Here is a 21,022-nt window from a genome sequence, read left to right on the forward strand (position 1 = left end):
GATAAGAGCTACAAAGAGCAGAGAGATGTGGACGACCAGTCCATGATTCAGAGTGAGGAACCTGAGGCAAGTGTTGAGTTGGGGTGTAATATTTAATGAGACTTTAGTAATTAATCCAGCCACAGCAGAGCATTTTTACAGCAAATCCAATACATGTCTATAAAGAAGTAAGTCCCACTGAGTTCAATGGGGGTTATTTCTAGGTAAGTAGATATAGCATTGATTATATAGATTCAAACTCCAATAATCCAGTGCATTGTACCCAAACCTTGTTGGCCAAATTGGAATGGTGATGTGTGAAACAGAAACCATATTGAGATAGCTAGAAAATAATGCGATAAAGTCACTGACTCTGAGCAGACCATTTATTTAATATACTTTGAACTCTTCCTTCCTCATAACCATTTTCCAGGCAATGTACAGCTATTAAAACATATTCTATTATAAAGCCCTATATGGCTTAGGTCCAAGGTATCTGAAATACCACATTCCCTCATATGAAGCTGCCTGGGTTTTGAGATCTTCAGGGGAGGTCCTTCTCTTGGCCCATCACCCTCATAGGCACACTTGGTGGGAATGGACAAAAGGGCCTTCTCAGTGGCTGCTCTGAATCTGGAGATTCTTCCTCCCTGGAGAATATAGACTGGCTTCCTCCTTGTTGTCCTTCCACCACCAGGCTTTTGAGAATTGACCGCTTTTTTAAAAGGGGCTGGTGCCATGCTGTTCCTATTGCAATTTTTTGTATATTTCAAACAAGATTTGATTATTTTAATGTTTAATTGTTTTTAATGACTGTCTTCCCCCCCCCCATGTTTTTAGAGATTTCTTGTTTTTATGTATAAGCTGCCTTGGGTCCTGTCAGGGGGGAAAAGCGGGGTATGCGTAAATAAATATTAAATAAATAAGTAGTAGTAGTAGTAGTAAACAATTCCCGTAAGAGGACCATTCAACAAGAAGAGCAGGTTAGACAACCCTAATTATGAACAAATTACTTGATATTCAATTTTTTTAAAATACAGACTTCCATACTTTCAGCAATAAACTAACCAGTTGCAATCCTGTACCCACGAGAATAAGCCCCACTGAACTCAATGGGACTTATTTTTGAGTAGACATGCAGTGAGTTGCACTAACACCAGGCATCCCCAAACTGCGGCCCTCCAGATGTTTTGGCCTACAACTCCCATGATCCCTAGCTAACAGGACCAGTGGTCAGGGATTATGGGGATTGTAGGCGAAAACATCTGGAGGGCTGAAGTTTGGGAATGCCTGCACTAACACTGTGCAAGCACCAGGGCAAACAGGAAAACCTATGAGAAGAGAATGGGTTAAATTAACCTAGGAACACATACAGTCATACCTTGGGTTAAGTACACTTCAGGTTGAGTACTTTCAGTTTACCGGTAAGTACTCCGCGGACCCATCTGGAACGGATTAATCCACTTTCCATTACTTTCCATGGGAAAGTTCGCTTCAGGTTAAGTACGGACTTCCAGAACCAATAAGTACTTAACCTGAGGTACCACTGTACAGTGGTACCTCGGTTTATGAACACAATTGGTTCCAGAAGTCTGTTCATAAACTGAAGCATTCATAAACTGAAGCGAACTTTCCCATTGAAAGTAATGGAAAGTGAATTAATCTGTTCCAGACGGTCCGCGGAGTACTTAAACTGAAGCGTTCATAAACTGAAGCGAACTTTCCCATTGAAAGTAATGGAAAGTGGATTAATCCGTTCCAGGCGGGGCCGCGGAGTACTCAACCTGGAGCGCACTTAACCCGAAGCATGGGTGTAATTGGTTCCGGAAGTCTGTTCATAAACTGAAGCGTTCATAAACTGAAGCGAACTTTCCCATTGAAAGTAATGGAAAGTGGATTAATCTGTTCCAGACGGGTCCACAGAGTACTCAACCTGGAGCGCACTTAACCCGAAGCATTGGTGTAATTGGATCCGGAAGTCTGTTCATAAACTGAAGCGTTCATAAACTGAAGCGAACTTTCCCATTGAAAGTAATGGAAAGTGAATTAATCCATTCCAGATGGGTCCGCGGTGTTCGTAAACCGAAAATTCATAAACCGAGGTGCTCATAAACCGAGGTTCCACTGTACAGTACTTTATATGAATGATGGTAAGATATGTTTACATGGTTGCCATCTAGAGGCCAGAAGGCAAAAGTGTTTTGTTTTGTTTTGAGGAAAAAGCTGGCACTGAGCATGCTCAAGGCCTGTGTTCTTGGGAGCGGTTCCAAGATGGATGCCACAGTAAAAACTGTATAAAATAAACCAAGAAATAAAAGCAGTTCTAGTTCATCTTATCACTGTAGCCTGCATTCACTGTTCTGCCCTGCTCTCCATTTTGGCATACTGCTGTGGCTGCTTCCAGAGAAGCCTTTAACACTCCCTGGCTTCCTCTTGGAATTGCCCCACTTCTGCCCAAGCTATTGCTGTAGCATTTGCTGACACAATTGATTCCTGCTCTGTGTTCATATTATTACAAATGCAGCACTTGCATCTTACTAGCGGTGTTTGGAACGAAATCTAATTTAGCTAAAGCTTAATTCTGAGCATCCCCTGGGGAACCAGCAGTAACTCTGTGTGTCCGTTACAAACGGACCTTTTCCCGTACTTCGTTACTTATTGTAAAGGAGTACAGGGCAGGCTGCCATATTTTGCTCGGCATGAAGGGCACCGTGAGGTAGATTCAGGTGTAGATCAGTCTCAGTAGTGAAGTAAACATTAAACATCTTGAATACACTGGACTAAAGTTGAACCACTAAACACCAGGGACTGAGCTCTTGTGCCTCAACACTGGGATGGTGAATCCTCATCCTGATCTCATCTGTCCTACAGCACTATCTCTTAAAAAATATTGGATTCACACTGTGCGCACACACATAGTTATGTGTATTGGGGGGGTAGTTGCTCTTTGCTTTGGGAGGGGAGCAATGGGGGGCTGGTCTTTTTTTTCTGGGCAGCAACAGCTCCCTGTCTTCTTGTGGCTGTATGGTTCAAAATACTCAGGATTAAATATGTCTTGATACTTTATTGGCCAGGAGGTGTTGGTGCAAATAAAATAACTCCTCAGGAGGGAGCCTCTGAATGCTTAAAGGGTTGTGCTACTTATCATGACTGAAAATATTTCACTGGTTCCCAATCTGGACGGTACCTACACAAACCTGAATTCTGTGTTGTGCCTGTGTGACATCACTTCAGAGCCAGGATCCAGCCTGTCCACTTGCTTGGGAAAAGGTCTTGAGAAAACTCAAGCAGGAGCAGTGTCCCAGGAGACATCAAGTTGAGAGTCTGTATGTTCCGAATATGGCAAGAGCTTTAAGTTGGAGCATCTGACTTGGCCGTGCGCCAGAGGATGCACTCTGGAGAAAAGCTCTTTTAAGTGTACTGAGAGCTCACATCTCACTTGGCCCCTGAGAATTCACACTGGACAGAAACCATATATGTGTCATGAGTGTGGGCATAGCTTCAATCAGAGACCCAATCTTACCAAACATTGGAGAATATATATGGGCCACAAGCCCTGTGTTTGCAACGTGTGGAAAAATAATCAGTGCCAGCTCCACCAGTAGCAAAGGATGCACACAGGAGAGAAGCCATAAAAGTGTCCAGAATGTGGGAAGAGCTTCAGCCAACCATCTCATGTCACTCATCACCAATGGATCCACAGTGGAAAAAAGCCATAAATGTGTGTGGAGTGTGGGGAAAGCTTTGAGCAGGGCTCAGATCTCATTAACCACAGAAGAACCCACACTGGTGAGAAGCCCTATAGCTGCAACCAGCTATACCTCAGTAGGTATTCCAGCCTTATTAAATGCCAGAGAATTCATACAGGAGCACATTTGTATATGTGTGATGATGCAGGAAATGTTTCTGGTTCCAGCCCAGGCATAGAAACACTATGCTTGACATAATTAAATCTGAATGACAAATGCCCTTTGGTGATGGGCAAGGGGTGCTCAGGAAGTATACAAAAACTAGAACTGAAACATAATCCAGACAAGGTAGAGTTGATCATGCTGGGTAGCCCAAGTACCTATAAAGGGATGGAAATGCCAGTGTTGAATGACTCCTCCACCACCACCAATAGATCGAGTTTGTAGCTTGTGAACATTCCTGGACCTAGACCTCTTGGATGGACAAGTCAAGGCAGTTTCATCAGCTTTGACTGATTTACCATCTGTACCCTTTTCTGGGACAGAGGGTCCTGCATACTGTTGGGGGCATGCCATGCCCTGCTAATTTCCCAACTGGAGTAATGTGATGTCCTCTATATGTAACTGCCTTTGAAAGCTGTGCAATTAGTTCAGCATGCGGCAGCCAGATCGATCTCTGTTGTTAAAACTGCATGTAGCACTCCAGTTCTGCAATATGCTGAGATATGACTGAACATAGCACATCTGTGATCTGAAACATTTCTTGCAGAAGAAAACAGGTGGACTAACACTGGGAAGAAACAGGAGGTCAGGCATACTCACCATACTGATCAGCTCCAACAAAAAGCTGGGTTTGTTTCTTCGTGCTAATATGCTAAGTTCTAAAGCTGTGGTGTGGAATAGAAAAATGAAGGTGATGCTCATCACCAGGGCTGCTCTTAATATTGTAAATAACAGTATTGGGGAGAGAGAGAAATTGCTTTATAACTGCTTAGCAAAACTCTTTGAAGTAAAGCCATTATTGTTTCCATTTGATAAGAGAATTATGGCTTCAAGACGGAAGGCCTTTTCACTCGTGTCTCCTCCTGCAATGTGTAGGGATGGACTGGCATCACACCCACTGATTTGCACCTGACCATGAGTTCAGGACCAGTGAGAAAGGCTGCAGACTTCATTCAATATGTGCTCTTAATATAGGTCTCTCAATCGATTTTTAAAGATTCTGTGATAAAGGCTTTCAAGCACCAAGAGAAACAGGGAAGGAGGGCAGGAGGTGGGCCAGACCCCTATCCACATCACAAACACTGGATATCAATGCCCCTCATTTTTTCACCTGGGAATTCTTTCTAATACTACCATAGTAGTAATTTAGCTCAACCCTAGGACAAAATGCTTATGCACTGCATTGTCCGGTACTGGCTTTGAAGCCACTTTAGATGCATGTAGCAATTTCCCCAGCACTTGCACCAATTTTCAGGGCCACGGTTAGCGTTTCTAAGCAACGGATGTCAGGGAAGGGGAAAGGGTAACTTATTTTACAGCTGCCTCTCTAAAAAGCAATGAAAAATGCTGGTGTGATCCAAACTATATATTTACTTATAGGAATGCCGTCTTGATTTCAATGCAATTTACTCTTAAGTAAGTAGACTTAGGATTACAACTCTGTCCGTCATGCTAGAAGCAACGTTAAGATGCCTCATATGTCCACAAGATGGTGCTGTCATCTCAAGAATGTATTCCAACTGTGTGTGATAGCCAAGGCTAGGCAGGAAGCAAAAAGCGTCTTGTGGTCACTGGATAGAAAATAGCCAACATACCTAAGGCATTTGTTGCAGTATTGTATTGGATGAGTGCTCCCTTCCCCCCTCCCCCATGAACTGTCTTTCTTGTAAGCATAGTGTTGCAATTAACGTGAAATGCGATCGCCTGCAACATGGCAGGATCTGCCATACCAAACATATTCTATCAGTTTATGACTAAACTAAATCAATCTGTGGCACAAAAAGAAGACAAGAGCTCAGTCAGGAATAGAAGTGGCAGTGCACAACTGTGTTGTGAGCAGACTCTTCAGGAGCCTGCACAGATAGCTCAGCTATTTTTGTAACATTAGGTTTTGGCAGGATTGAGAAGCTGCTGGAACAGAAACAACAAATGCATTTTATATATTTGTTTTAGATATTCTGCCTTCCTTCCACGAGCACGTTCAAAACAGCATACATAGGTTTTAAATGGTAATATCTTATTAAAGCACTGACCAGACCCAGACCTATTTAGCTTCAGCAAGGTTCCTGTATTACGGTATGTGCTTTCAGCCTATGCCTTGAGGCTAGAATGATAGGACCAGAAACATAAAATGCAACCAAAGGAACCTCCCAAATACTCCCAAACTGTTGACCAACCTGCCTTTCCTGCCTCTTATTGTAGTCACTTAAACTAAGATTGCAGTCCACTAAAAAGGGGTCACAGGTGGGAATATTTGTTTGCAGGAAGCGGACCAAGTGTTCTCAGACAGTGGCGGCCTGCCGACAGTTCCTAATTTTTAAGTACTGTACTCCTTTTCAAGCTGCTGCTGGTCTGAGCAATGCCACTTGGGACTGGCCAGCTTCAAGGCAGTATGCAATACCCTGTTCAGTTTTGTCTTCACTGCTTCCTCAGAAGTGCTAGAGCCCAGGCAGGGGTTACAGCAGTCAGACATCACGCTCAATTTTGTCTACTTAGCCCAAGCATAAAACAAGTTTTTGAGGATCACGTGCCACTTCTGAACTAGATCTGCCTTCCCAGAATTGTGGCAGATTCTTGGGCTATTAACGCTTTAGAAGAACAAAATGTGAACAATGAAGTAACTTTCAAAGCTGGTGTTTCACCCAACCTATTTATTGTTCAAATTTTCTGTTGCCTTATTGAATGGCCGCAGCCAGTTACCAGAAAAGGAGCAATCATAGAATCATAGAGTTGGAAGAGACCACAAGGGCCATCCAGTCCAACCCCCTGCCAAGCAGGAAATATTGGTCCTTGTAGAAGTATAAAAGCCATGGCTATTTTCCCCTCTTTTGCACCCTGATTTTCTCATTCTAGGTCTGTTGTTGTCTACTAGTTGGCTTTATTAAGAAGAAGAAAATCATTGTCGAGAGAGTACTGTCAGCAGAACCGAAGCTTGAGCTCTGCTTACGAAAGGGCCAATCAGCAGAACTAGCTGGAGCCTTTTATGGCTATAGTTCAACTGTAAGGCAATGCTGATACATCATATCAGACAACAGTGAAATAACATGGCACATTCTCATTACAGCAAAAATCTACTACGTTTCACTTTCAAAACAAAACATTAATCTCACTGGTGGCTCCCTTTACTGAATGAGAAGGACATTTTAAAAAAATAAAATCAGGAACTCGAATGTGTTCCTCAATATTACCCTGTCCTCCTTAGTGCAGTGCCCCCAGGTCTCAGTTTTGGATCATTTCCAGATAGGTGTAGAATTCATTTTGCAGTATTTCTTGAAAATGCCATTTCAAGAAGTCTCAGGATGAGAAGAAAGAGCAAATGGTGAGAGCCCCTTGAACCTGTGGCAACTTTCCCTGTCAAATCTAGGGTGCAGAGCAGTACAAGTGAGAAGTCAGTCATATCGGGGAGGGAATATACATCATACAAGAAAGCAGCTCCCATAATACTGTGGGTTCCAAGATGACTGAGGATAAAAATATGGAGACACCATCTTTGCTGGGAGATCAGAAGATTAGCTTGGCAAAAGAAATCTTCTCCATGTTTCATTTCCTTGTCAACTGAGCTTCCCCTTTCCAAGGTGTTGACTGGATGAGAGCAATTGGTTGGAACTAGCTTCTCTATTCACATGATGAAACAGACAAGAGTCTGACTATTATCAGGTGAGAACACACATCTTGTGACTCTGCAGTATCATTGTTTCTGTTTTCCAAGTCCATTAACACAACTCTTCTGCAACAGCATCACACCACGAGGGACATCCTTGTTGGGAACTCATTCTGAGGGGGAAAAGAGAGGCAAACACTGTGAAACATTAAATTGCAAGTCTCATAACATGAAGAGAAAAATGTATCCTCAGCAGGGAACAAAATTTGGGTGCTTGGCTTCTGCTTTCAGAAACCTTAAGAGGCCTCTTACAGTGGGGCTTCCCCACATGCTAACTAGCTTCATGGTGGCATTTTTCAGATCTTTCTATCTTTAACCACCTGCCCATCAATCGCACAACCTCAGTATGAAGGGGCAAATTCGTACGACGTTCTGAAAGCCTGCTGGAAGACCCCTTGTTTTCATTCCTGGTTCAAACCATGCCTAGGGTAATTGTTCATTTAAGTGCTTCATCATGAGCGCAGGGTGCAGTTTCACAAGGCTCCACACAACCTGCTTCAGGAAGGCTTTTGATGGCATTGTCTATATTCAAAATTAACTGCTCATCCAGATTTCCTTTTGTGCCGCACTTTCCATGCACAGCCCCACACTTTAAAGTTCTGTGTCCAAGTGGTGTGGGTTTTTTTGGGGGGGGGGAGTCCCAGTGCTTTCCCTGGGAAAATCCACATTTACCACTGAATTGGAGCAAACGGCAGTCTGCGAAAAACCTGGTTACCATTTGCTTCAATTCAGTTGTAAAACACGAGTTGTTCTGGGGGAAGCACTGGGTAAAAATGAAAAACCACTCGGACCTGGACCTGGAAAGCCAGGACCTGTACCTAGAAATGTGGCACAAAAGGAAGTCTGGATGAGTCTAGATTAAAAACCAAATATCTCACCACAAGTACAAGGGTCACAGTAGCTCCTTGTAAGCTGCCAGATGGCACTTGGGCCTTCCTTTCTCCATCACCCAAGCCAGCATAATTGCACTAACTGATCTTCCTCAGATCAATAATTCTCTAGTTATACATGTGTGCTCTCAGTACATCTTTATGGCCAGAGCTGCCATGAATGCTCTTCCTTTTACTGAGTGATCAGTGGGCAATTTTCTGACTGATCAGACACAAACTGCACCAGGCAGCCTTCTAAATTAATTTGACACATCAGTGGATTATCAGCTAGTGCAAATACACTTTTAACTACTCAACAAGTTATAAGCAACAAGTTATTAAGAAGGAAATACATAGGCCATCAACTTTCCCATCCAACAACACCAGTACACAGATAGTTAACAACTGTTCCAACTGCTCAAAAAATAAGATGAACAAATGCCACTTCCAAACGTTGTCTAGACTCTGAACTTTGGAAACTTTTAAAAGAATTGCCTTTCTACTCAGGTCACTAGGATCAAATCAAGCAACTTTTGCTTTCACCCATCATCAGTTACCCAAAATTCATTTACGATTTACTAAAATTAGATTAGTTTGCTTCCTTTCTCATTATCAGCCCCTAGCCTGACACCTTCTGCTCAAGATATTCCTCTTTGTACTCCTCAGTTCTCCTAATCAAGGCAGATTTTTTTTATAATGCATTTTGTACTCAGATTCCAAGGCCTAAGACTGAAACATGAAAGTGGCCACAATTTTCAGGCTCCCCCTGCAACAGGTGTGCAAGCAGGGCTGAGATCTTTCCCCAGTTGCAACTTGAGTAACAGAACCAGAGTACAAAAACATTGACTACGAAGCGGCCCTAAGTTGCCCCATCAGCCCAGAACCTAGCCACCCTGCCTGGTGATTCTTGCTCAGCCCATTTGGATCAGGAGTGTCAGACATGGCCTCACTGTTTTCTTGGGTTCTTTCTTCCTTTTCTTATCTGAGTTATTCAGGCTAGGTTGCTCTCTGCTTCTGTATGAAGGGCCTCGGCTCAACTCCCTTTCGCTGTATGGCGGCAGAGTGTCTTCCCCTTCCTCTTGCTGTGGAGGTTGCTGTTGTTGCTGCTGCTGGTGGTGCTGCTGCTGCCCTGGTTTGTACGTGGATGGTGGCGACCAAGCATAGTATGTCCCTCCTCTCTGGCTGGATTGTGAGCTAAACTTTGAAGGTGTCCCGCCATGATCACCACCTTCATCATAGCTTCGCGATTTCCTCTCAAGGGCGCTGGTAAGGTAGGAGTGGTCATACTTCTGACTCCCTCCCGGTGTCCGACACACTAGCCTAGGCAAGTGTTTCTCTTCGTGGGTACGCCTCCTGGGTGGGCTATACGTCCAGCCCCGATCCGAATCTGTCAACGGCTCACGATTTCCTGCCCTGTGCTTGCCATAATACTCATCGGATGAGTTTTCTGGGTGTTGCACTGCACCTCCACGTGCTCCCCTGGATCCTGTTCTCTCAAAGCGCCGGGGCTCCTGAGTGCCTTCTGTCCGACAGACGTGCTGACTGTAGGACTCGGCAAAGGCTGCAAGTTCATCCATGGAGACAGCCGGCACTCCCATGGGGAAACTCTTCCTCGAGAGCATTTCTGATTTGCATCTCTGCTGGCTGAAAGAGACGGGAAATGGTTCGTGTTTTTTGTTTCAAATCAGTAAGCCAGTCTTGTAACTGGACTTGCCTGCTCACCTAGGTTGAGCAAGCAATAAACCCCAAGTGAAGCACCTGATATCCAGCAGCCTAATATCCTTCTGCCTAGCAAATGATATATATACACATACATACATACATACATACACACACACACACACACACACACACATGTATGTGTATATATATATATATATATATATATATATATATATATATATATAATTGCTATCACACCCTTTCTCCCAAAGGAGCTTAGGAGAAGAAACAACAAAGAAGTAAAAAGAATACAATTAAAATAAAGTAAAACATATTAAAAACATTTAAGAACAATGAAGAATATTTTAAAGCATGTAAAAACAGTCATATAACCTCACAACAACTAATAATTTCAAGGTTGTTGCGAATAGGATCTTTCACCCGTTAGGTGTTTGAGTGAACAGGTTATTTCAAAAATTCCTCTTCAATGTTTATAATGAGGGAGTGGGGAAAGAGAGAGACGCCTCACCAGGGAGGGCCTTCTCTGGTTTGTTTTAATTCATGCTGGGAGAAAGTTTGGGATAGAAAGAAAATAAATAAAGGAAATTCCACAAATGGGAAACCGCTACTAAGAAGGCCCTGCTGTGGGTCAGCACCAACGAGGGAGCATCCAACGGCAACAGCATCAACCAGGCCTCCCCGCTGATTGTAGGACATTTTCAATCACTTTTTATATTAATCTCTTCTCTGGATGTAAACACACCTGAGTCCTTCAACTTTTATTCACAGGAATTTTTCTCAAAGCCCCTCACCATCTTTGTCACTTTTGACTCTTACTCTTTTCATTGTCATTCAAGCACCTCCCTCTACCCCCCCTCCTAAAAAATTTGGACCGCAATAATAAGAAAGAAAAAGGAGGGAAATCAGGAAAGCAAAAGGCATTCTCCTTCTCCCTCCCTCCCTTCCTCCCCCCCCCTTCTCCCAGGAGCTGCACTCACCTGAGCCTCAAGCTGCCCCTCTCTGCCCTGTAGTCAGAACATGTCTGTGGCCTAGATGTGCCACCTCCACTGATGACTCCTGCCCAGTATTCTGCATCACCATCCATGTCTCCTGAAGGGGGAAGCGGCTTCCTGCGCACCTGGCGGTAAGATTGGCGGAAGTTGGCATCTTCCTCATGCAAGGAGCTGAGCTCTGAGATGGTGTTATTGTCTGGGATGAAAGAAGGCACAGAAATGCTGGAAACCATGGAGATGATAAAAATAACTCAGAATAAACATTGGGAAAAATAGCAATCTAACACTCATGGATTATTGGAGACCCTTCACATACCGGAACAGAATTAATTCATATGAAGGAGTTCTTCAAGAAACACTAGATTTTGTATAGAATATCTAAATATTGTATAATCCTTTCTGGATGGATTATTATCTGTAGAATTTGTTTCTTTTATGAAAATAAACATTGTGTGTGTGTGTGTGTGTGTGTGTGTGTGTGAGAGAGAGAGAGAGAGAGAGAGAGAGAGAGAGAGAGAGAGAGAGAGAGAGAGAGAGAGAGAGAGAGAGAACTACCGGTATATTCTGTGAACCATCCCGAGACCCCCAAGTATAGGCTGGTATATAAATTCAATAAATATAATAAAAAGAAGAAGAAGAAGAAGAAGAAGAAGAAGAAGAAGAAGAAGAAGAAGAAGAAGAAGAAGAAGAAGAAGAAGAAGAAGAAGAAATAAAATAATTATCAATGCTATACAGATCAAATCTGCAATTTTAAAAAATGAGGATACATGACTAAATGACTAAATGATATTTTATTTCTGGATAGGTTTGCTGCAATAAAGGCACTAAAAAGCAGTAATCTAAGACAGTATAGGGCATCTGCCTAATAGGCAGGCAGTTCCAAAGCATTAGTGCTGCCACACAACAAGACAAACTACAGAACAAACATTAAATGGCACTTGTAAAAGCACTAATTCAGGAAAATATGAGGAAAAGAGTGGTTCCAAAGAAGGTAAAAAGGGAAAGGGAAAGGACCCCTGGATGGGTAAGTCCAGTCAAAGACGGCTATGGGATTGCGGAGCCCATCTCGCTTTTCAGGGCAAGGGAGCCAGCGTTTGTCCACAGACAGCTTTCCGGGTCATGTGGCCAGCATGACTAAACTGCTATTGGAGCATGGAGGACCATGGCAGGAGCCATAGTGCACGGAAACGCCGTTTACCTTCCTGCCGCAGCAGTACCTATTTATCTACTCGCACTGGCATGCTTTCGAACTGCTAGATTGGCAGAAGCTGGGACAGAGCAATGGGAGCTCACCCCGTCATACGGATTCGAACCGCTGACCTTCCAATCAGCAAGCCGAAGAGGCTCAGTGGTTTAGACCACAGCGCCACCCGCTCCCTTACAGACCCATAGAACCACATGGCTAGCTCTATGTGTCAGTGAGAGATGTAGTACTGTATCTCACCATCAATAGTCTTTCATGTAAGAAAGTAAGAAGTTCTTGGAAATTATTTTATTTATTTATTTATTTATTTATTTATACCCCGCCCATCTGGCTGGGTTTCCCCCGCCACTCTGGGCAGCTTCCAACAAACACCAAAATACATTAAAATATCACAGTTTAAAAACTTCCCTAAACAGGACTGCCTTTAGGTGTTTTCTAAGTGTCAGGTAGTTGTTTATCTCCTTGACCTCCGATGGGAGGGCGTTCCACAGGGTGGGCGCCACTACCAAAAAGGCCCTATGCCTGGTTCCCTGTAGCTTGGCTTCTCGCAGTGAGGGAACCGCCAGAAGGCCCTCAGCGCTGGATCTCAGTGTCCGGGCTGAATGATGGGGGTGGAGACGCTCCTTCAGGTCCGAGGCCGTTTAGGGCTTTAAAGGTCAGCACCAACACTTTGAATTGTGCTCGGAAATGTACTGGGAGCCAATGTAGGACTCTTAGGACCAGTGTTATATGGTCTCAGCGGCCACTCCCAGTCACCAGTCTAGCTGCCGCTTTCTGGATTAATTGCAGTTTCCGGGTCACCTTCAAAGGTAGCCCCACGTAGAGCGCATTGCAGTAGTCCAAGCGGGAGATAGCTAGAGCATGCACCACTCTGGTGAGACAGTCTGCGGGTAGGTAGGGTCTCAGCCTGCATACTTGATGGAGCTGATAGACAGCCGCCCTGGACACAGAATTAACCTGCACCTCCATGGACAGCTGTGAGTCCAAAATGACTCCCAGGCTGCGCATTTCTAACTTGGCGTGAGGGTCTGCTGCTCAAAAGGAAAAAGTTACAGGGAATCAACAGGACATGCTCCAGCCCCTGAGTGCACCCAAGTAGATTTTTTGGGATTCTGAATGCAAAACCAATGTGAACACTGTATTATTGCTCATAAAGATTTCCATGTGCATTTTTTCACAGGTACTCCTCCATAGCAATAAAACATAGAAGCAACCTACTGTGTGTCAGAATTAAATGCATTCTGTCTCACTCTTTCTGGAGTGGGAGAAAGACCAGCTCTGTGTGATTAACCAAACTTAGCTTTTTAAAATGACGTGTTCTTTCCCTCCCATCACCCCCATTGCCTAACCCACTGCACATAGTGACATCTGGATCCTAGGCATCCCAATCTGGAGGAAACCTTTTTATAGTATTTATTGTGGGTGGAAATGGCAGCATGTTCAGTGATGACTGCTTGAGTACACCATGTAATTTTTTAGTTTTTCCCCTCAGAGCTGTGATTAAAGCCATTCCCTGAGTCTGTCAAGTGATTGTGGCAGCTTGTATATCTCTGACAGCCAGGACCAAGTGGCACTAATGGGCTGAATCGATTGAATGTGTATGCTAAAAACAGAGGGCAGCATTTTTATCTGTATTTTTTTTTTAAAAAAAATCTGTATTAGACGTATCTGAATGGACTTGGTGAGTCAGTGACTTGGACCACCTCAGTATGTAGCAATTTATTTCCTGCCGTCTTTTGCTAGAAATGATGGATGTGTACAGACATACATAATGTGGTGGTGAGCCCTATGTGGAAATGCACTCACTGTGTTTTTCTCTCCCGGACTGAACTCAGAAGAAACCTTTCTGTGTCTTTACAGCAGAAGGCAATTGTTCACAGTGCTGGTTGGTGGAAACTGATGGCATTACTAACTCACTTCCCAGCCCTTTCCTGGAGCACTTTTTTCAATATTTTAGAAACTGTTTCCAGTTTTTTTTAAAAAAAAAATGGCAGGGAGGGAGATGAATGTGCATGTGATGCAATTAAGAAAGGTGGATATCTTGTTGAAGAAACATGTTACTTTGCATCCTGTTAGTAGCCCAGTCTTCACCAAATAGTTTATATCAGTGTGATCACCATTACAGGTTAAGGGGACAGGGGAGTTTGCATTAACATTCCATTCTATTTTGAATGAAACAATGTTGGGTTTTACGAGAAATAGCGGGACAAGTTCCATCTCTTACATCTCTCTCGCATCCTCCTCGCTGGGTCAAATTGAGCCAGTTCTTTCTCGACATAGTACAGCACCTTCATAGAATCTCTCTCTTTGTCGGCCTGGATTCGGTAGCCTTTCCGCACTGTTGGAGAAGTAGTAAATAACTGGTCAGTATGTATTCTTCCCAAAAAATAACTTTCAAGTCCTCCTAAAGCAGGCATCCCCAAACTGCAGCCCTCCAGATGTTTTGGCCTACAACTCCCACGATCCCTAGCTAACAGGACAAGTGGTTGGGGAAGATGGGAATTGTAGTCCAAAACATCTGGAGGCCCGAAGTTTGGGGATGCCTGTCCTAAAGTATCAAAACAGGATGCCTAACTAATTCCTGATCAGGGGAGAACAGAATCTTATGTGTTCGTTAACTCAAAAGCCACAGGCAAATTCATGAACAATTGCACACTTCCAAACCTTGAAGATTTCAGTGGAAAAATCAACACACTCTTCTCTGGCACTGAAATAAGTGGACCTTTAAAATATGGAACTATAAAGTGTGGGATCATGCCTAATTTGAATAACAGTAGTGAATGTGTTTCCTCAAACATTGTGTTCATTGTGTTCATTTCCCCCTGCCGACAAGAGTGTCTATGACATGGTGTTTCTTCTAATATGAATGTCTCTTTATTATTACGATAAAACTTTATTCATCTTACCCGTTTAGGAAAGTGACTTTTAAACTGCTAGTGACCTTGATGGAAATTAGAGTGGCATTATACAGTCATCATCTCTTGTAGTCCCAGAGGTTATTTTGGCCTTTGGATATCTATTTGGGTAGCTTGCATAATTTCTGTAATTGTCAGGGAAATTAGTCATCCTCCCCCCCCCCCGGCCCATTGCAACTGTGTAGTAGGAAAAATATATATCCTATTTTGTTGAATGTAGATACTAATATCAGAGTGAGTTTAGATCTGTTGACTGATCCCAAACCATTAAGGAAGACACTCCTAAAATAAAAAAATGAGCTTAATGAGGCTTACTCCCAAGTACGTGCAATATATTTGCAGCCTTAAAGAAATGTCTAGTGTGGTCAGTAAAGTTCAGCCAGCATTTGATTCCATTAGTTATTCCATATAAATCAGAGGTGATTATAGTAACCCATGCGACAGTATTTATAACAATTGCCCATGCCTAGTACCTGAGAAGTGAGAGGGTGCGAAGGATTTAGCCGTGCTTTATAATGTATGCAACCAATTTGAAGTAGTTTCAGAGAAGCAGACCCAACACCATGTCCAATAACAATGAAATGAAAAATGCAGTGGGTTGTTTGTTTGTTTTTCAAAGTATGTGTCAATTGAGCATCCTACTTCAGCATAGCGATCTCTGTGCAGTGACATTTAAAGTGTGTGCGCACACACACACACACACACACACACACAACTGTGGTCTAACATGTTGGGTTGTTTATGATACTTTTCAGTTCAATATAATTCTGCTTTTGGTCAAATGTTGATTTATCACTCCTGAATCTGCTCCAGATCTTTTCGTTAATAATGAAATAATATTTTAACAGTTCCCCTTAACTCATCCATTCTTACTTTGAGTGGAGGAGAGCAGAAATGCACAGATTATTTGAACCCTTTTTTCCAATGACTTTTCCAATGATCCCTCAAAAGGTCAGTACCCTAGTACATGGGCACAGGAGCTTTATTGCCAGCACTTGGTCATCAATTGCTTTTTCAGGAATGTCATCCCAGTGCTGTTATTACCAATTAGATTCTTCCTTCCGAAATGCCACGTGCAGTTTCAAGAGCTAGTAGTACAAGCATTTGATCCTAAAGTATTTGCACAGGACTGTTGATAAAGAACACGTGCCATTTTCTTTGGCTGCCTATCACTGATAAGCAAAAAGGCATGTTGCGCTATCCTAAGCACGTTCCACTACATTCAAGAGAACTTGCTCCTGACTAATGTCCATAGGATTGCACAACACACACACCCTTAATCACAGATCAGTACTGATTCAAGGCATGTGTGACATAATCTACCCTGAACCAAAAGCACATGGAAGTATGCACTAGGCATGCTGCCACCACACTGAACACTTGAAAGGGGGGCATGGTTTTCTTCTAAAAAGTTCCAGGCAAAATATGTGGTGGAAAACATATAAAATACCATGAGTTTTTGTTCATGAGTGGTAGAGATGAAGCAGAGGGGCAAAAAGGATTTGTGTTTTTACTTTGCATGATTATGCAAACTCACACATTTCTTAATATTGAAAGACAACTGTCCATCAAAAAACAGACAAAGAAGTTTGTACCTTATTTTTCAGGAAAAGTCAGCCTTTCCTAATCTTGAAACTTTCCCAGTTAGAATGAGGATATCCCTTGGATTTGTTAATTTAATTACATGTGAATACACTTGTATACATTTCCCTCCTATTCTGCTTCATTTGAGGGCCCTGGTGATATATTCTGACAAAGACCCAGAAAGCATCCGGATTACCACTTTGTCCTCCGGCGCTGGATTCACTTGCTGCCAAAGCAGGAAGGTGTGACTTCTCCATCAGGACAGTATGAGATGGGACTCCAGCCGCAGAGTGGACAGAGGGAATATAATAAGGCCCGGGGACTGATGTAACAGTTGAAGGGTATCCAGCCTTCGCAGCCTTTCCTGCTTCATACACTGAAGAAAAAATGTAATAATTAAAAACGAAGCATTCACCCTGTAGTGCTTCCCATTTGTAACTCCTCTTGATTTTAGCAACAGAAATTGCAACAGCCAATTGATTCTTCCAAGGTCTTTTAAATGAGATGATACTGAACCCATTTTAAACAAACAAGCTCAGCAAGTGTCATCGGAAATGTTTTCATGTTTCAGAGATACTATGGTCTAAATATCTTCAGCAGCAAAAATCAGGTTCAGGTCATAACAAGACTTTCTATCAGGTATATTTCTGCAAAGTAATCAGAGGATTTGTTTATTTAAAAAGGGGATTCATTTAAAAAAATTAAACCACCGAGTAAACAAATGCAGAACCTAAATGAAATTTGAGGGAAATTGCCCAGAAGCCTAATTAGCAAAGAGCATTCACCATGTAAATAGATTCTGTTTAATTTATCTTATAGCATCGTAGCAGTTCACCTTTAATACTATTGGAAGCCTCAAGCATGTATTAAAAGCCTGCAACTAGTTGGCCAAAGATTCCAATTTATATCAGAATGGGATTTGGCTTCTCACAGCAGACACAGATGTGCACTGAGCATTCATGTGACTGATATTTCTTTCCACACAGTCACCCTGATCCAGCAAGATCTGTGTGTGGAAGAAAACTTCTGTGCAAGCAACCAGATGGATTTAAGATGCACACCTGGCTGCTCATTTACTGTACATCTGCATTGCTATGGACATCCAGGCACCATTCAGCTGACTAGTCCATCTTTAGATTTATCTAACATATGTTCATTTGGCTTCTGCTGTTGATTGAAGTCACTCACAAACATCGAGACATCAAAATTCATCAGTAATTATGCAGTCACTTTTTTTATAAAAAACACACAACAACAACGACCTTTTCAAAGTTAACAGTAAAAACAATGGGTTGATTCCATTGCTGGCTTTTGAAAATCCCCCTATCTACTGTATTTTCTATTTTCCTTCTGTTCAGTGGGTTCACCAACCCTCATGAGGTGTTTCCCAGAAGGAAAAGGCAGCTGCAGTAGAGGATAAGACAAAAATCAAGTGCCCCAATTTGCACAAGTGTATTTGCTTACTACTGATGGAAAGCCACCACTGGATGCAAGAGACCCAAGGAAGCTGCCTTTGGTCCATCTAGTTCAGTATTGTCTACACTAACTGACAGCAGCTCTATAGGATTTAAGAAAGAGTTCTTTCCCATGCCAGAGTTTGAACCTGGGACATTTTGCATGCAAAGCAGATGCTCTACTATAGAGCTACAGCCCGACCCTATACAGATACATACAGTACTCCTCTCATTCAAACCACAGAAAGCCTGAACAAATAGATGGGCCTTAATGGGTTTTTCAAAAGGCTAGCAGGAAGGAATACTGATAATCCTCTTTCCAAAGGGCTGTTCAAAAGGTGTTTTAAAGCCTCATAAGAACTACCGGTAGCTGCTCCACTCCATCCAGAGACCACAAGTTGAACATAGCTGCTGTTGGATTACAGCCAATCTATTTTGCAGTCACCCCATGGATGATTGACATCCATATGAAACTCTGCTCTGTGAAAGGTCAACCAATACACGTTTGGCTTCTCAGTTCCCAAGGCAATTGGTCAGCCTGATTTTAATGAGCAACAATACTTCAGGGCTGACAGCTGGATCCTTCAGTTCCATGAGAAGCACAGGAGGAGAAATATCAATTTAGCAATGAATGCAGCAAGGAAGGTGGTGTATCTACACAAAAAAGTGCTTCACAATTTGGCCCACATTGTGAGCAAGTCACTCACGTGCCCGTGGACAGCAGCAGGTATCTGGGCAGCAGGGGCAGCGGACGTAGCAGCAGCAGCTATGAGGGCAACACTGGCACCAGCAGATCCCAACCAGGAGGAAGAAGAGGAAGACCCCCAGGATCACCAAGCCCACAAACACCCACTCTAGAAAGAGAGAGAGACAAATGTGTCAAAATGTTAGGACCGTTAGCCACTGCCAGTTAAGACTATTTAGATTAATTCACTCTGTGGGTGTGGGTGTGTATTTACAAAAAACCTCGGAATAAGTGTCTTTGGGGAAAACTAAAAGAGATGTAAATCAATTGAATTTGATAATTAAAAAAAAATCTATTAATGCTTAGAAGGAAAGGCCATCTTAAATATTTTTCACTCCATACAGGCAAACCCCTATTTATGCATGTTCAATAAGTACGCAACCACGCACAAAGGCATCATACCGAACCTGGAAATGACCTGGAAACGTCACGAAAACATCACCAAAAGTGCAGAATGGGGCAGGGGCCCAGCCCCCTCATAAAAAAAAACTGCCACGGCCCCTAGGAGTCAGTGCCTATGCTATGATCTATAGATTGCTTCCATTACACTTAATGTTTACCTGGGGACCCAAATAAAGCTTTAATTATCCAAATATTGTACTGCCCCAAGAAAAGAAAAGTGCTTTTGCCCATCTCTCATAGCAAAAGCCAAAAAAGCAATAGGTAGGCACAGACAGCAATCTACTAAGTAGTAAATGGCAGTGATTTTAAGAAGATAGAAGTTCTTCCATACAGCGTTGTACAGTTGTCTTGTGTTCAGTTGTATGTGCAAGTTAGGATTTTCCTGGTAGTAGCAGTCTCCAACTACACCAACATAGGGATACACACAACAGCTTTATATAAACAACACTGGAGTATCCATCGCAGCAATGGATTGAATAATACCCTAAATCTATATTGCCCATAGGGTTTTTGAAACATCAACCCACAAATGCTACCAAACCGCCTATCCATCTATGTCTGCATTCCACAGGGTAGCTTTAGCTGTGGGACGCTACTGAACAAAAAACTTAATTATTTGCCAAAGCTGCTTCTAGACTGTCACTAATTTGCGGGTAGAATGCAACATAGCAATTGTTTGATGCAACATCATACAACCTCCCTGCAAACAAATCAGAGAGAATACTCAATAAACAGCGGGCACCATAAAATCTCCCTGCAAACTTTGTGAAAACAAATCTGGATGAAAGCTCGATGGACAGGTTGGTATGGAAGTGATCCAAGTGAATGGTCCCACAAGTAACAACAAAGTCACCGTTGTCCTTGCATGCTGCATGTCACTTGCTAAAGCCCCGTTTGTTCTCCCCAATTGCTAGTTGCAAGCAGTTGCAAGCAGTTATGGAAAAGACGGGGAATCAAGGGCACATGCACAAACTAGGAACAGATGAATGCACAAGATGCTGTGGTTGAATGGGAAGATAAAGTAGAGGAAGAATGGATGAAGTGTTAGATGACTGAGTACCTGGCATAATCTCCACAGCAAAACTGGGCAAGAGATCAGCAAGCAGCCCTGTCCTGCCTAGAAAAGACAGAGGAGGGGAAAGAAGGAGAGAAGTTAGTGCAGGAAAATCACTCCCTTGCCTCAGCATGAAGCCTGCTCTTATGTTATGGGATGAGGAAGACATTTGATTCAGTTTCACATTTAGAAGTGACTTCACACTTTCCAAAACAGTACAAGAACAAACCCACAGCCATCCTGCAAAATTCGCATTATTCCGAATTTTGCAAATGAGTTTGCCAGCAAAGTAATGTGTAAAAAAATGTACCTACTGGAGTAAAGTGTGCGTAAAAAAGCATATAATAGTGAAAATAACATACAAAAATTATTCTGTTAGAGAAAACTACTACCAAAAGGGGTATATTAGGAAAGATTACGTACAAAAATATTATTAAGAGAAATTATCACTAAAATGCTGATGAATTTTCATGAGGACTTTCTTTTTTTAAAAAAAAGTTGTAAACTGATATGTAAATGTGGAGAACTGAATTTAAGATTAGAAAAATGAGAAACTAGTATGATTCATG

At 42.6% G+C, this 21,022-nt stretch overlaps 1 protein-coding gene across 4 annotated transcripts in view; it reads right to left on the reverse strand.

Annotated features, from left to right (window-relative positions):
- Nucleotides 1-2,928: 2,928 nt before the first annotated feature.
- Nucleotides 2,929-21,022, reverse strand: part of ILDR2 (immunoglobulin like domain containing receptor 2) — a 38,579-nt gene continuing 20,485 nt past the window's right edge. The window contains exons 4-10 of one of the 4 annotated variants that reach the window (XM_035115995.2): nucleotides 20,460-20,516; nucleotides 18,960-19,106; nucleotides 16,995-17,174; nucleotides 14,524-14,637; nucleotides 11,081-11,291; nucleotides 9,371-10,064; nucleotides 2,929-7,664 (exon numbers count right to left, since the gene is read on the reverse strand). In XM_035115995.2, the coding sequence (XP_034971886.2) occupies nucleotides 7,629-7,664; nucleotides 9,371-10,064; nucleotides 11,081-11,291; nucleotides 14,524-14,637; nucleotides 16,995-17,174; nucleotides 18,960-19,106; nucleotides 20,460-20,516 (1,439 nt within the window). In that variant the 3' untranslated portion in view covers nucleotides 2,929-7,628. Of the gene's footprint in view, nucleotides 10,065-11,080; nucleotides 11,292-14,523; nucleotides 14,638-16,994; nucleotides 17,175-18,959; nucleotides 19,107-20,459; nucleotides 20,517-21,022 lie in introns of all 4 variants that reach the window. The other 3 variants (XM_035115994.2, XM_035115997.2, XM_035115996.2) reach the window with 3 other exon arrangements.

Source organism: Zootoca vivipara, chromosome 4 (assembly GCF_963506605.1).
Source record: "Zootoca vivipara chromosome 4, rZooViv1.1, whole genome shotgun sequence".
NCBI classification, from domain to species: domain Eukaryota; kingdom Metazoa; phylum Chordata; class Lepidosauria; order Squamata; family Lacertidae; genus Zootoca; species Zootoca vivipara.